This window comes from Atractosteus spatula, chromosome 10 (assembly GCF_055471065.1).
Source record: "Atractosteus spatula isolate fAtrSpa1 chromosome 10, fAtrSpa1.hap1, whole genome shotgun sequence".
Lineage (NCBI taxonomy): Eukaryota > Metazoa > Chordata > Actinopteri > Semionotiformes > Lepisosteidae > Atractosteus > Atractosteus spatula.
This window is the reverse complement of record NC_142715.1, coordinates 22,257,011-22,274,679: the sequence shown is the minus strand read 5'-3', so window position 1 is coordinate 22,274,679 and position 17,669 is coordinate 22,257,011. Positions and strand designations below refer to the sequence as shown.

The window sequence follows — 17,669 nt, the reverse complement described above, 5'->3', positions numbered from 1 at the left end:
TCTCAGCTGCTGAGGAGCTCAGTGCTCATGGCCACTCAGGCTCAGAGGCTCTGGCAGCAGTCAGGTCTGAGAGCTTCTCCTCATATTGGCACTGGAGCTCTGAGAGTCAGCCTCCATTCTGACAGGAACAGCCCCTCCTGTTCAGCCCTGAGAGACACACTGAGAGAGCTGTGTGGGGAGAGGACCTGTCACCCTGTAGAGCTCTGAACACTACACTCTCCTGTGTCTCCCTGTGCAGCACTGGAGCTCTGAACACTGGGCTCTCCTGTGTCTCCCTGTGCAGCACTGGAGCTCTGAATACTGGGCTCCCTGTGTGTCTCTCTGTACAGCTCAGCTCTCAGCTCCCTCATCACACTGCACTGCACATCACAGCACAAACCACAGACTCTCTGCAGAGTCTGACCTGCAGTTCCGGTAAAGCTCTGACGAAACAGGCCCATTTCCTAAAGACAGGGAAGTGAAGAGATAGTGCAGTTTTACTGAAGATAATATGTCCCTCTGTAAAAATATGTTGTCATATCATTGTAGGAATTGTTTTAATTGGTGCCTTAAATCACAGCTCCTACTATCGCTGCTACTGATACAACTGCAACTAGTAATATTTTACTGCTACTACTAATGCTACTAAAGCTACTAGTACTACTGTTACTACTGCTGCAGGTACTACTGTTACTGTTACTACTGCTGCCACTGCTACTTCTACTACTATTAATAAGGAGGAGGTGGGCTGTGTTCTCGCTGGGTGTTGTAACAAGGACTGATTTTTCATTTAGCTGTTTTTCCAACTTTGAAACTGTCTCCTACTCTTCTGCTGAAGCTGCAACACATACGCTATATTGTTGAACTAAAGAGTTAAAATATAGCATAACTACCAATACTACTACTGTTACTACTGCTAATGCTTCTACTACTGTTACTACAGCTACTACTAGTGCTGCCACTGATACTGCTGCTATCCACTATTACTATTAATACCTACTATTAATATTTTACTGCTCCTCCTACTGCTACTGCTTCTACTACCTATAAGAATAAGGAGGAGGAAGTGACCTGAGTCCTCACTCTGTTCAGCCTGGGGGTGTATCAGTATCAGTTCAGCTCCACTGTGCTGTTAGAGAGTCTCAGTCTCACAGTCAGCTCCACACAGAGAAACACTGGGGCCACAGCTGGAGTGGCTGGAACATCTGTGTGGACTGGAGATGCACAAGGACAGACTCAGGGTCTGAGGGACTCAACTGGAAGAGCTGCTATCCACCAGGCTCAGTACAGAGGGGACAATCACTGCTGGGCTTTTTTTTTCATTTAAATTATTGATCACAGTCACAGGACAGCCAGTTCTTAGTCAGTCCACCTTGTCTCGGTATTCCTGTGCTGACCTGAATGACCTCACTGCCACCTTGATCACAGGCTCTCCTCACACTGCCCTTGACCATGACCAGAAGACATTACTGTCTGGAGACACAATAACTCTGTGACTCACTGCAGGACACTAGTCACTGGACACTGCCTAACACAGACAGCATGGCACTGTAGCGGCAATGCTTATTAATAAGAAAGAATTAAGTGTTTCTGAGCTTTCCCAAATGAGGCCCCATTTCTCTGTTCATCTCTGTGGTGCAGCCACAGAGAAGCTATTCATGCAGGCTGATTTAAAGATGTTTTCTTTTGATAAGGGACAGCTCCCAAAGGGGGATGCACTTAGCTAAGCCTGGCTATCATGATCAATGGTCATCCATTGGCGCCTATCTGTCTAGGGAGTGGCAGATGGACATCTGGACTGCATTCCTAAGTGTCAGGAGTAAGTGACTCATATCTCACCTTGATCAACCAATCAGGGACTGGTAGGGCCGAGTAACCCACGTGGGACTCTGATGCCCATGGAACTTTCAGCCAATTGACGAGCTGAAGTTCCTCCAGGTAAAAACAGGCAACAAAGAGAGCCTGAGAGATTCTGAGAGATTCAGAAGGGGAGATTCAACAAGATTCAGTGAAATTCAGAAGGGACTCAGGAGAATTCTGTGAACTTTTTCGAAGGGAATTCTAAAGGAGAATTCCAGGGCAGGACAGCCCAGGAGCAGAAGGCTCCCAAGGGCAGGACATTCTCGCAGCGCGCCTCCTGACCATCCTGAGACTCAGCCCGGACAACCACGGAACGGCCAGTGTGTCCGAGTGCCAGAACTTTCCTTTGTTCTAAGAGTCTAGAGCGGAGGTTGCCAGAGAATAACCAGAGGATCCACCCGAGGTTAGCACCAGCAGCAGGCCTCGTGAACAGGTCGGAACTGTGGAAAGCTGAATCACTATTCAGAACTAGCTCTTCATCAGGAACGAACCGGTCCTCTTCCTGACTTGCTGGGACCCACAGTCATCTTTTCTCCTGTGCACAAACTTTGCTAGTTAAAGCCAACAGTGAGCATCAACAGCGCACCGTCGCAAGCCGCACAGCACAGCCTGGCACGGAGCCAGAGAGCGCGGATTGGACAGCAACAGCCTGCAACTGTTTCTTTGTGCCCGCAGGAGATCTGAATCCCCAGAAATTGGATGAGTATTCAACTTCAATGGATTACAGCTCGAGAATTCAATTGTTATCCAAACCAGTTGATATCAATTTAATTCCTAAGAGTTATGTACTTGTTTTGAGTATCTAATGTAGAAGTTGTAACCAAGTTCACTTTACGAAACGGTCTTAATGAATGATATACTGAACGTATGTCCTCTTGATATGTGTAACACTTTGTAACTGATTGAATATATACCTTTTGTATTCTGATAACCCTCTCGATAAGATCTGTTAGGTTAATATGCATATTCTATGTATTAATAAATGTATCCTCGTGTATTAGTACCTGTGTGTGTGCGTTGTTTGAGTAATGTCACATGGTTGGATTCTAAAGCCATCAAAAGAATCAACTTTGTGATTTACAGCTACAATTAATAATTGTCTCAGTAAATGCCCAAACCCTACAGAACTGGTGCCTTAAGAGAGCCACTATGATTACATATTTGGCGTCCCTGAGCCGGTTTTCTCACAGCACACAGGACCATATTCAGGACACCAGTCACTGGAGACTGCCTGACACAGACAGCAGGACAGGACCACATTCTGGACACCAGTCACTAGACACTTCCTGATACAGACAGCAAGAATTACAAGACCGTATATACATAATTAATATCTTGATACTGATTTAAAAATATAATACTTGTCTACAATTTTTTAAATTTAATATCTGATCTCTTCCTGCCCCTGCAGCACCTGCAGCCCTGCTGTCTGTATCTGTATCTGTGTTTCCTCCAGTGAGACACAGAGCTGCTCCTGTCTCTCCTCTCCTCCGCACTGCTGGGAGTGTCTTCAGGGAGAGGAAACAGTGATGTGTCTCTGATATATATGGAGAAGACTGAAAGGGCCCTGTGTGATTGGCCGTCCCGCCTGTGTGAGAGGTTCCTGCTGTCAGTCTGAAAAGGCAGTGCTGTGTGTGATTGGCGGGGCGGGGGGCTGTGTTGTTACTGGGGGTCCTGGGTGCGGAGCAGCAGCTCAGTTGCCCTGTGGGCTCAGGGGTGAAGACAGGGGTCTCAGCTGTGCTCTGTCCTGATGGCAATGAAAAGCTGCCTGTCCATCTTCTCTCTCACTGTCCTGGTGCTGCACAGCTCAGACAGTAAGTGACCAGTCTTCTTCTGTCCAGACAGACAGACAACAACTGGAATTAAATTAAGTAAAGTTTTGATGTAAATGGAGCAATAAGTGGGTTGAACATTTTTTAAATGTTTATTTTACATTCAGCTTTGTGGGTATTCATCAAAAATATTATAACTGTATTTTATCTTGGTCTGTAAGTAAGGAAATATAATTAGCTGTGTCTAAATATAATTAGTTGCTTTTAATTTTTATTGGATTTTATTAAAATATTCTTAAGATTTCTAAACATTATATAATAATAATGTTATAGATGGATACAGCAGAAGCTGGCCATTATCACCCTCTATTGATAATTTGTGAAAACATGGAGTGTATAAAATCTTTAAAAAGTTATTTAACTTACTCGTTACTGTAATAATCAACTTTATATATAAGTGATAATTTGAGTGATATGCTGTGACATGTGAAAAAGTCTTCATTTACTCGAAAACAAAAAAAGTGTGAGCAATAAAAAATGTTTCTAGAATAATATCATATTATACAGGATGATTCAGAAATACTCTGGGTTGTTTATTGTTTTATTGTGTTCAATTCTGACTCCTCAGTATTGTATTATGACAGACTGGTGCATTAATAGAGATACACATGTTTTTAAATACTGGATTATTATTGAGACTGATATTAAATTATTACAGACTGATGTATTAATAGATATACAGTAAATGTGTTGTCACCACCTAAAGTGTTTATGCTAGAGAATTAAGACTGGAGTTTTAATGCTGCCATTATATCTTTGGTGTATTCAGACAGTCCAGGTTTCTATCGTTAGGCTGTGTGATATTCAGTTGCTGTGAAAACAAGTAGTTCCTCTAGATGTTATAAGAATATGTGTTCCAATATGATAGGAAGTTATGAGTGTGAATTCTTCATTTTAAAGACTTACAATTACATTTGGAAAATGTAAAACCTTTTCAGTCATAGGACAATTAGCTCTTGTATTTTTATAGTATTAAAATAAAACTGATATATGTTTACCTGGTTCATAAAGCCCAGGTTTGCTTGTTTTCACATTGAAAAGCACAGGCTGATAAAAGTGACATTAATTATTGGTTTATAAGCTATAAAATGAAAAATATTAACAAAATTGTGGAAATTCTTAGTATTGTAGGTGTATTATTATTAACTGGGGTCTCATCAGAAACTGAGGTGTAACATTAATAATTTAACAACTACAAGACATTGTGGCATTACAGGAGGAATTAAAAAATGGTAGTTGTGTTTTGTGTTTATACAGGATTTGTCTATTATTTAACAGCTACATAATTTAATTTGTGTTTTTAGGTTAGTTATCTAATGACAGGTTTTTTTTTGTAAATTGTGTTTTTGACTACATTAGAAATCTGAAATTATTATCAAATGCAATTATATAAGTATGAGTAATACAAATTAAATATTTAATTACATGTTATCATACAAATGCAATATTTAAAAATTAATTCGTAATCACAGGACTCAAGTTTAGATTTTTGAGCAGTTGCTCAGGACAGCATCACAATAAATGTATCTGTGCCTATATGTTAAACCTGTCTGGTATTTTTGAAAAATGTTGTTCTTTAATATAATTTAATCTGATGATCATGTGTTAAGGTTAGATGTTGGCAGGTAAAGGCTAGAAAATCATTGTCAACAATTCACATACAGACAATGGGAATATACACCTCACACACATTTCAGCACAACATGTGAAGCACCTGTCAGCCTCTGACCACTGTAGTGACCACAGGTCCCAGTAACACAGAAACACTGGTCCCAGGACTTGGAAGCCACAGAGTTAGTACAGTGTCCAGTATAGTGACCACAGCATCCTGGAACCCAGGACCAGCCATCTGAGGCTCTACAGTCATTACAGCCACTGCCCACCGTAGTGACCACAGCATGCAGAAGTGCTTTTCTGTTTAATTTAAAACTCAGCTTTATGGATATTCCTTAAAATTATAATTGATTTTATGCTAGTGCTATAAATAAGGAAAAATAATAAACATTTTGCAGTATTAACAAGAATTTCACCTCGACAATTAATCATAATATTAATTCAGCTTATATGTTTTTTAAACTATTTTCTATTAATGCTGTATTAATAGTTTTATATGCAGTTATACACTATTACACACAACACAGTCTAAGGATAATGTTTTTTAAGTACTAACATATAATTATTATAACTATTAATATTGTAGATATTTAGCAACCTTATCAAAAATGTTGTACAACTTGACAATCCCTTATCTATTACCATAATAATAAAATGCAAAATTTGGGCTGTAATTTGGGTCATGTGCTAGGACTTGTGGAAATGTTCCCATTTGCAAACAAAAAGGAATACAAATGTTTTAACAATAATACAACGTCTTCAAAATATTTACCAGGGGTTGTTTATTTCATTGTGCTCAATTCTGCCCTCTCTAACAGGTATAAAAACAGACTAGTGTATTAACAGAGATCAGTGTGTTTTTAAACACTGTTGTATTGATCGGACTGATATTTTATTTTACACACTGATGAATTAATATGTTTTATTAAAGTAATTAACTGATGTGTTATTAAACACTGGAGTATTTTTAGACTAATATTTTAACTGAGATAAGTGTGTTATTAAATACTAGAATATTATTGAGACTCCAGTATTATTACTATTGACACATTTTGTATTTACTGTATTATTAAAGTAACATTAATAATGATAACATTATAACATTATGGAAATGTTATTAAAAAATAGAGTATTTTGAGAGAAGGTGACAATTTTAGTTCAAAGAACTATTACAGACAGGTGATCAGAGATAAAAGTATATTTAAGGCACGTTTCCGATTAACAAATAATATTAGTAACTATTGCAGGTGAATGTGCTAATACAAATAAGAGTACTGAAGGTAAATGTATTAAAATATTTTTGATCCATGGTTATTTTTGAGAATGATTACAGTAGTTTTAGATACTATGGTAATTATATTACAGAAGGATCTAACATTGTAACACTATTGAGGACAAGACATATAGTTGTGTTTATTTGTTATAACAGTCACATTCAGGTGATAGGTATTTGTATTGCAGTGTGTAGTAGTTTTCTGACCTGAATCCATACTGGGTGCTTTTAGACAACAGTGTCCAGTTTCAGTAACAACACAGGAGTCCTGAGGCAAATCTTGTAGTTTTTTCAACTTTAAACAAAAGTTTGGGATCTGTTCAGACTGGAGTTTTATTTGAGAAATGTGTCTATTATGTTGGAAGAAATGTGTATTTGACCCGGAAGTCCTTCATTTTGAAGAGAGAAAGGTTTAATTATTTTTCCATGTTTATTCTGCATTTGACTGATACTTCACAGCTAAATGAATTGTTGTTTGTAAGTCTTAGATAACTAATGATAGGGATAATTTTTCTTACATTATGGAATTTAAAAAAAAGAGTAATAAAAACAACCTGTGCACTGTGATTCTAGAATATATTATTAAGTGCAACTATAATTCAATCTGTGAATTATGTACTAAGATCTTGAGAGGTAAAAGCTAAAACACATTGTTCACATATTTATCATGTAAGCATAGCAAAAAAATATATGAATAAAAAGTAGTACTTAAATGAATTGTAGCATATAGTGTGTAATGGAAAAAAAAAATTCACACTCCAAACTGAAGGTGATTGAAAATTTAATCAAAAAGAACAAATCTAGTTACTGTAAATGTGCCCTGGACAGTAAGTATACACACTTCACGTACAGTCTGGGCTGGGACTGACTCGCATCAACAGCAACATTCCCTCGAGCGCTCACCCTGTCATTCAGACTGGGTCAGGACGTCTTTCAATTAAACCTTCAGTCTTTCATTCAGGCTCCCAGTCACACTAATCACCTCTTTATTTGAAATTGTTCAGAGCACCGAATCTCCATCATTAGAGCTAAACCTTGTGAACCTAGCGATCGCATTCCTCTCATAGTCAAGTTATTTTAATTTCTCCTGCTCTTCGATCCTGAAATATTTTCTCTGTTTTAATTCTTTCCTTTTCCTCGCTGACTCTCCAGCCTTTCTTTTCTTTATTTCAGCTGGGAGACGGGTGTCCCTCTTTATTTTTTCTTTCTGCTCACCTTTTTCATTCAGCCCAGCAGCCTGCATTCAATCTGTTACTCCCTGATCATTCAAACTCTGAAAGAGCTCAAAGTCCTGCGCCTGGGTTTCAATTATATCTCCTGCTGCAGATTTTCCATCTTTCTGCAGCATTACACTTCACATATTTCAGCACAAGTTGTGAAGCATCCATGTATGAGCACAGTCATTACACCCACTGACCACTTTACTGACCACAGCTTCCAGAAACCCAGAACACCGTCATTACAGCCACTGTCCACTGTACTGACCACAGCTTCTAGAAACCCAGGAACACAGTCATTACAGCTACTGACCACTATACTGACCACAGCTTCCAGAAACACAGGAACACAGTCATTACAGCCACTGACCACTGTACTGACCACAGCTTCCAGAAACCCAGAACACCGTCATTACAGTCACTGACCACTTTACTGAACACAGCTCCCAGAAACACAGGCACACACTCATTACACCCCCTGTCCACTGTACTGACCACAGCTTCTAGAAATTCAGGAAGACCGTTATTACAGCCACTGACCACTGTACTGACCACAGCTCCCAGAAACACAGGAACACAGTCATTACAGCAACTGACCAATATACTGACCACAGCTTCTAGAAACACAGGAGCACAGTCATTACAGCTACTGACCACTATACTGACCACAGCTTCTAGAAACTGAGGAACATAGTCTTTACAGCCATTGTCCACTCTACTGACCACAGCTTCCTGAAACACAGGAAGACCATCATTACAGCCAACTGACCACTTCCAGAAACACAGGAGCACAATCATTACAGCCACTGTACTGACCACAGCTTCCAGAAACACAGGAATGCAGTCATTACAGCCACTGTCCACTGTACTGACCACAGCTTCTAGAAACACAGGAACACACTCATTACAGGCACTGTCCACTGTCCTGACCACAGCTTCTAGAAATTCAGGAAGACCGTTATTACAGCCACTGACCACTGTACTGACCACAGCTCCCAGAAACACAGGAACACAGTCATTACAGCCACTGACCACTATACTGACCACAGCTTCCAGAAACACAGGAGCACAGTCATTACACCCACTGACCACTTTACTGACCACAGCTTCCAGAAACTGAGGAACATAGTCTTTACAGCCACTGACCACTGTACTAACCACAGCTTTTAGAAACACATGAGCACAGTCATTATAGCCACTGTCCACTATACTGACCACAGCTCCCAGAAACACAGGAGCACAGTCATTATAGCCACTGTCCACTATACTGACCACAGCTCCCAGAAACACAGGAGCACAGTCATTATAGCCACTGTCCACTATACTGACCACAGCTTTTAGAAACACATGAGCACAGTCTTTACAGCCACTGTCCACTGTAGTAACCACAGCAGAACAGCCCTCTGCAGTCACACAGTGATATGGACAGAGAGATATATAACAGGATCTGGACACAGGTGTGTGGAGGGAGAGGTAAGATGGCTGCTGGTGGACTTTCTGTCACTCCACTGTCTCTTGTTCCCCATGGGAGAGACTAGCAATCCAATCAAACAGGTAAAACCAAATAAAAATTCCAGGTTTATTTCTAAAATCTTAATATAAAAATATCCTGTAGACGTGGTGATAGGTATTGTTTCTCTCTCTCTGTAGGCAGTGCTGATGTGAGGCTGGTGAATGGAGCCAGTCCCTGTGAGGGGACAGTGGAGGTATATCATGGTGGAGAGTGGGGGACAGTAATTCAAGATGGCTGGGATCTGGATGATGCTGCAGTGGTGTGCAGACAGCTGGGCTGTGGATCTGCTGTTTCAGCTCCAGGAGGAGCTCACTTCGGACCAGGGTCTGGATCAGTCCTGCTGGGCTTGGTCTCCTGCAGAGGTTCAGAGTCTGCGCTGAGGGACTGTGGTGAAACTGAAGTAAAACAGTATAGCATTCCTCATGACTCTGATGCTGGAGTGAGGTGTTCAGGTAAGAGAAACAGACTCTCTCCAGTCTCCAGCACTGAGGAGAATTGAAACTCCTCCATTGATCGAGAGCCCCGTCAACACTCCTTACTGTCACTATGTCTTTCTAACTGTGTGGAGACCAGAGGTAGAAACACAGACAGGAGACACTGTCTGAGAGCAACTGCAGGACAAACCCCTCCTGTCTGCTGTCTGTCAGTTTTACACTCGACCTTCCAGTTATGTATAATATACATTAATATATAAGGTAATATAACTATGTCACCAATGGATCTGAGTTGAACAAATTGAATTTTTCAGTCTCCAGTCTCCAGCACTGAGGAGAATTAAAACTCCTGCACCAATCTAGAGTCCTTCATCATTTGTCCATCCTCCCATTGCTGCTGCTCCTGTCCTGCTGAGAGCTGTGACAGCACTCCTCCCTGTCACTGTGTGTCTTTTCTCCTTCAGGATTGTATTTCCTGCAGTGTGTAGAAAAGATATTGAAAACTGTCTGAAACCCCCAACCCCACCTGTATGATTCCTGTTAGGTTTTACAATTGACCTATAAAGAAGCCAAAGGACAGTGTTTGATCATAAGGCTGTAAATCTACAAATAAATTTACAGTATGTGACCGATAGATCCGTATAAACAAATTTATTCTTGGTCTTGATTTGAAAACTACTGTTTGTCCTCCTTGTAATTCACCAGCATCATTTTCACTTACAGTTCTGCTGTGTCTCTCTTTTTTCTCCCTTTTCTCTATTTAATTCAGATTCAAAGAGCTGTATTGATCAAAGAATTACAGCAATGACATTGAACATCAGTTGCATTTCTCTGACATATTTACAAACATTACAACAACGACCTCATTCTGTGAGATTGAGTGAAACAAATTAGTTACAACAATATCTAAAAACTATAGAAATAAAAACTATAGAATAAAAACAATATGACTGATATGTATTCTCAAAATTTAATCTATTACAAAGTAGAGGAGATCTCTCAGCTTCCTGGTCCATTTGGTAGTCAGTATTGATCCAAGGATCTCATCCACTGTTTCTTCAAGAAAGCTGGGATATCTGGTAACCTGTTCCATATTCCTACAATCCTTTAGCAAAGTTGCCCTCAGTTCTCAGTGTACATACAGTATGGAATGTTTTAAATACATCATGAATACATTCACATTCTTAAAAAATAACTAAACAATCTGATATAACATCTCTGTTTCTCTAGGGAAAAATGTCCCTCTCCCTCTGTTTTATGTTTTCCAGGGTTGAGGTTTCAGAAAATAAAAACGCTTTGTAAGTTAGTGTCAAACCCAGAAGCCAGCTGCTGTATACAGGCAGCTATTTGGATGAACACAAATAAAGCCTTCATTTCCAAAGTAGTGTTTCATTATTTACAGAACAATAAAAACAACCCAAGAACAAAAAACTAAAGCTAAACATTTGAATGAGCATCTTCACATGAAGGAATACAACAGGCAGTTAAGCTGCTTACCAGCTCTTTAATATCTTTCTCAAAAGTGATCAGTCCCTTCCTTCTGCTCCCATCTCATCAGGGTGAACTGCTTCCTGCTTTTAAATGTCAGCTTACAGGTGACTGAGGATGGCAGATCAATCTTCATGGGTTTGACAGAAATCACAATCTTGTCTTGTCTCCACATGCTCATCCCTTTACAAATTAGAAAATAATAGATAGGCACTGTACCTGAAATAAGTTTACATATGCACACCTCCATAGCCAATATATGCTGTAAATACATGAAGAATAATACTGTTTCTATTAATCTTAATAGAAGTGAGCTTCGGTAATTGAGCCTATACTTCCTCAGGGTCTGTTTCTCTTTACTGTGTCTTACCCTCAGCTGGTGTGCGCTGTCATATTGTTCAGAGTATCTGTCAGTGCCCAGGTCAGACAGACCTGCTCCTGCAGTGCCAGGCTGTGACAGTCCTGGTCTTGTCCAGAGTGTGTGTCAGTGCCCTGGTCAGACAGTCCTGCTCCAGCAGTGCCAGACTGTGACAGTCCTGGTCTTGTCCAGTGTGTGTGTCAGTGCCCAGGTCAGACAGTCCTGCTCCAGCAGTGCCAGGCTGTGACAGTCCTGTTCACAGTTTTTGTCAGGGGGCAGGTCAGGCAGTCCAGCTGCAACAGTAGCTGGACTGGGTATGTTAGGCTTGGTTTTCTATAACCTCTGCACCACTTTGGACGTGATGTCTAAAACAACTTTATTAAAAATAATTTACAATTTTTGAATCCAATTCCCTTTATTTTTTATATGTAAGTGTTCATTTCTGCTTTATATTGAAGGACATTGTTTAGTTCCCAGGTTTTCTCCAGGTTTATCAGGAAGCTTTGGGGTAGAATGTGTTCTTCATCTTGGTTCAGGGTTTCAGATATCTGCAGGTCAATTACTTGTGTTTCACAACCAGATTCCCACTTTGAAGCCCAGAGTTCTAGGATGTCAGCTCCTATGACACAGTGGGGTGTCCAGAGGTTCTGGTCATTTTAATTATTTTTCATTGATCTCTCAGTGTTTCTGTGACAGTGACTTGATCTGCAGTGAATGTGTGCTTGATAATTTACAGATTAATTTTTGGCTGAGCAATTTCCCAAAATTCCAAAACAGTGTATAGTTTTAGTATTCTTTAGAATTCCTCACAATTTTGTTCAAATAATGAATACTCACTCTCTATTACTGCTCTCTCTTCCTATCTTTTCTTATATTCAAGCATATCGAGTGGTCTGGGACAGTGATCTCTGTTATTGTTCTGATATTCCAGCTCATCAAAGGGTCAGACTGGTCAGGGGCAATCATCTCTGTTATTATTCTGATATTCCACCTCATCGAGTTGTCAGAAAGGTCAGGGACAGTGATCTCTGTTATTGTTCTGAAATTCCAGCTCATCGAGGGGTCAGAGTGGTTGGAGGCAGTGATCTCTGCTCTGGGAGACTGGAAGTGCAGCACGGAGAGACCTGGGGCTCAGTGTGTGACTCTGACTTTGACTGGCAGGATGCAGAAGTTGTCTGTCGAGAGCTGGACTGTGGGGTTCCCTCACAGGTGCTGAAGGGGGCTCATTTCGGGAAGGGGGAGGGACAGGTCTGGACAGAGGAGCTCCAGTGCCAGGGAAGTGAATCCCACCTGTTCTTCTGTCCAAAGTCCTCCACAAAGACACAGAGCTGCACCCATGAGAACGATGTGGGACTGGAGTGTTTTGGTAAGAGGGGGATAATTCATTTCATTTTTTCTTTAATGGAGCTCAAAACTGAAGTTTAAAAGAGAAACTGATGATTGCTACAATAACTGTGTCAGCACTGGGGATTGGTGTTTAACCATGAAGATTCACTACACAAATCTTCTTATTAACAGTAAATTAAATAAACTTTAAATTGCCACCTTTGCTGATGAATAAAGCATTCAAATTCAATTGGACTGAACAGTAACACGTTCAGGTACTTGTAGGACAGTATTGGTTTGTGTAAGTGTGAAGAGTGTGTGTAAGTACTGCACAATTCCTAACTATAATCCCTGTCCTGTGTGCAGGATACACAGGGTTCAGGCTGGCGAACGGCTCGGACTCCTGCTCTGGACGAGTGGAGCTGCAGTACGACAGTAAATGGGGGACAGTATGTGACCAGTACTGGGACCCGAGAGATGCCAGTGTTCTCTGCCAGCAGCTGGGCTGCGGGGAGGCTGTAGCAGTGCCAGGACAGGCCTGGTTTGGACGGGGCAGTGGACCAGTATGGGCTGATGTGTTTGAGTGCCGGGGCAATGAGAGCCGTCTCTCACACTGCACTGTCTCTTCATGGGGCAGAGCAGGGTGCTCTCATGGACAGGACGCAGGAGTCATCTGCTCTGGTGAGAACCAACACACATTTACATCTTGAATATTAAACATTGTAATTATGATGAAGCAATGATTGGCAGACATGAGATAGTTTTGCATGCCTTCATTACGTGCAAAATGAGAGACAATCTTGACACACTTTAGATGTTTTATGTGCAATCACCTTGAGTCAGTCGGTTGTCTCCTAACTCATGAATTAACTTCTTACACTTATATAGCACTTTTCTGGACACTCATCTGAAAGTGCTTTACAGGTAGTGGTGACTCCCTTCCACTTCCACCAATGTGCAGCTCCACTTGGATGATGTGACGGCAGCTAGAGTGCCCCAAATCACTCACCATACAAAAGCTCTCAGTGGAGAGGAGAACAATTCATAGATGGGGATTATTCGGAGGCCATGATTGGCCAGGGAGGGAAATTTGGCCAGGACACTAGGGTGACACCTCTACTCTTTTCAAGAAACACCCTGGGATATTTAATGACCCCAGAGAGTCAGGACCTCAGTTTTATATCTCATCCGAACGACAGCGCCGTTTTACAGTATCGTGTCCCCATTGCTATACTGGCACATAAGAACCCATACAGGCCGAAGGGTGTGCATCCCCTGCTGGCACCTCTAACACCTCTTCCAGCAGCAAGCTTAGTTTTTCCCAGGAGGTCTCCCATCCAGGTACTGACCAGGCTCACACCTGCTAGCTGTAATGGGTTACCAGTTGTGAGTTGCAGGGCAATATATCTGCTGGTTGAAGGGAAATCCTTCAAATTATGAATTTGTATTTTTGAATTAAATGAAATTTGGAAGGGGTTATAAAAAAAATGTTTAAAACCATTCACACATGGTTGACTGGTCTTATTCGCTGGCTTCACCCAGACTTTTCATGAGTAAAATACATTGATTGGAGTAACTAGCTGTATCCATTTTTCCTTCAGTTGACCCATGATGTTCAAGTGTGCAGGACTATCATTGAAAACGAGTCTGTGATGATGGGTAACACACAGTTTTCCATGAAGGTAGTTGTTACGACCCCAAGTGTCTAGGGGTAAAGGGGTGTAGCATTTAGGATAATTCTTTTGGAAGCAGGTGGGTTTGGTGAGGGACTAGGAAGCGTGATAACAAGGGTAAGGAACTAGAGTGGTGCCAAAGGAAAGAAAATAACAAACAAAATGGAGCTGGCTAGGACAGTGAGGGAAAGCTAATCTGACTACAAAAGAAAACCCGAAACACACGGTCTTCGGTGTCTTCAACACCCTAGCTAACCTCCACTGACTACCCAAAACCATACAAGACAAATGGCACTCACCCGTACTAACTAGTGTACTAATACAAAATCAACTAAGTGTGTAAGTGTACCCAACAACCTAAACTAACCTTATATACAAAAGTTCACACAAAAACACAAGTGAACCAGGAATACAAATAAGGGAAAACAAGAGTAATCAACAGGAGCAGGGTACAAAAGAACACAAAAGTTGAACATGTAACACTGGGGCAAGGTAATGGCAAAACAAGGATGAACACACAAACAAACGAAAGTACAAAGAAACTAACGTAAAACCAACAAAACAACAAAGCCGAAGCTATTTGAAAATACACACACACACAAAGCAAAACAAACCAACAAACGAAGCCGAAGCAATAACCAGAAGCGAAGCGAAACGAAGCGATAATCAAAACCAAACAGGACCGAAGTCAAACGAAAGGCCTTTTCTTCCTGAAAGCCTCCATGTTATATAGTGAATAAAATGAGTTCTGATTGGCTGAGAGCTAATTCATCATCATGACATCATACGGAAATTGTGGTGTCATGGTGGGCCAATGGGGAAGGGAGAACAATCAAGGGTCAGCAGTGTGGACATAACAGAAAAAAACACACACAGAACACACACTGGGACGTAACAGTAGTCAATCAATGTAATAAACACACACCTAAATAATAACATGATGTACCAACAACATTTGGTTGTACATGAGATAATGGATATTTAAAAACAATAGTTTCTGATAGAGAAAACAGGGACAGTTCATGTTAAATTTACCCAAAGGTTGTGATTGTGCATTTGACAGACAAATAAAACAAGTGAAATCAGTCAGATGTTACTGTAACCTGGAGAGGATGAAGCCTCCCATTCTAAATGCAGGTCAGGAGGCAATGCCTCTGTGAGCTTGGATTACAGAGTTGATGTGTGATGATGAAACCTGATGATTATTGATTTTTACAGGTTCCTCCCTGTCAGCTCTAGACGGTGGAGTCCGGCTGTCAGGAGGAGTCACTGTGATGGCCAAGTAGAGGTTCACTACAACAGCACCTGGGGGAGACTCCTCCAGCACTCCTGGGGCTACAGAGAGGCCTCTGTGGTCTGCAGACAGCTGGGCTGTGGATCTCTAGTGCAAATATCCAACTCCTCTGTGTATGAGACAGGCGACAGTGCTGTGTGTCTGACAGGTATTCAGGGCTCTGCAGTACAAGTCTATAACTCCTCTGTGTATGAGACAGGCGACAGTGCTGTGTGTCTGACAGGTATTCAGGGCTCTGCAGTACAAGTCTATAACTCCTCTGTGTATGAGACAGGCGACAGTGCTGTGTGTCTGACAGGTATTCAGTGCTCTGCAGTACAAGTCTATAACTCCTCTCTGTATGGGACAGTGACAGTGCTGTGTGTCTGACAGGTATTCAGTGCTCCGGGGATGAGTCTCACCTGGTGAACTGCAGTTCTCCACAGACAGTTAGCTGCAACACTGGACAGGATGCTGCCCTGCTCTGCTCAGGTAGGAGCCATTCAAAGTATTTTTTTATTTATATGCACATTGATATGTAGGACATAAAACACAAACCCAAAAATATTTGTCACAAAATATAACAACTGGATCTGTCAGCAGCAGTTAATATATTGTGTGAAGTGATATTTGTTTTTATTTTAAGTCCATTAATATGGACTGGCAATAAACCAGGGATAAATGTTTGAAATTTGAGTATGATTGTAGAAGAGATTCCATATATTGTTCAATCCAGTCATCCCATTCTGTAGAGATGCAGTGTTTAGTCATCAGGTTAATCCACTGCAGATCACAGATGTGAGGCCTGTGCTTCTAATTAATGAAGATCTCCTTTGTTGCAGTTGTAAGCAACAGAGATAAAAAAATGAGAATATTTGCATGATAAGTCAATAGATTAATTAAGACAGCTGGGAACGATGAAAGCCTACAGCCTAAGGAAAGAAACATTTTATCTATTTCTTTTTTGAAAAGAATGATTGGTGGGCATTACCGGAAAGTATGGATGTAGATGCACTTACTACATCATAAGCATTGAAAGTACTGGCTTATTAGGTCCATAAAAATAATCTTTTTAGTTGTATTAATTATATATAATATATAATGATATGTAATATGATATATAATTATATATATATATGATATATATGTTTTATAATGAATGAGCTGGATTTCCATTGATATAACAAGAAAATAAACATTAAAACATTCAGAATCTTAACAAATCCATTGGAGATGGAGTCTCAGGTTGTCACAGAATCCAGGGGAAATTTCCGCCTGGAAGGATGTGCCCTTAAACATTTTGGGGTGCAATATCTTGTGAAGTATAGACAGAAGAGGCCTGGACCAGGGCTTGAATTGAAGCTAAATCCTTGGATATTCAACCTGAATCATCAAATTTCTCGTATGTCTTACTGTGTGCACTCACTCAAAAGAAATATGGAATGTTTTTTCATCTTCACCAATAAATAAAAAAATATCAAAAGCACTGAACTAGGCAGTGCTAAAGAGGCTATATATAGGATTTAAGCAGTAAAAAAGAAGATGTCTTACTAACTGATTGCTAGCAAATAAGAATCTGATGAAATTGACATGCAGACAATGAAGATTAAACAAAAACTTGGTTTTTGCTCAGCATTGCCCCAAGCAGCAATGATATCTCTCTAAGCCTCCGAATGGTCAGAATTCACTGACTAACAGCTATTTCTATTCGGATTTTCTACAGACAGTTAGTTTGAAGACAGGCTAAAAATCCATAGTTTACCCCTTGTTATATAAAACTTTTTTCCCTTATAACTCTATAATCTGAAATCCTCTATGATGCGTAAACA

At 40.6% G+C, this 17,669-nt stretch overlaps 1 protein-coding gene across 1 annotated transcript in view; it reads left to right on the top strand.

Moving 5' to 3' along the window:
* Positions 1–17,669, top strand: part of LOC148825844 (scavenger receptor cysteine-rich type 1 protein M130-like) — a 115,124-nt gene that overhangs the window by 89,428 nt on the left and 8,027 nt on the right. The window contains 6 exon segments of the mRNA XM_088926348.1: positions 9,426–9,740; positions 12,629–12,934; positions 13,261–13,575; positions 15,786–15,827; positions 15,830–16,009; positions 16,234–16,332. Of these exon segments, the coding sequence (XP_088782474.1) occupies positions 9,426–9,740; positions 12,629–12,934; positions 13,261–13,575; positions 15,786–15,827; positions 15,830–16,009; positions 16,234–16,332 (1,257 nt within the window).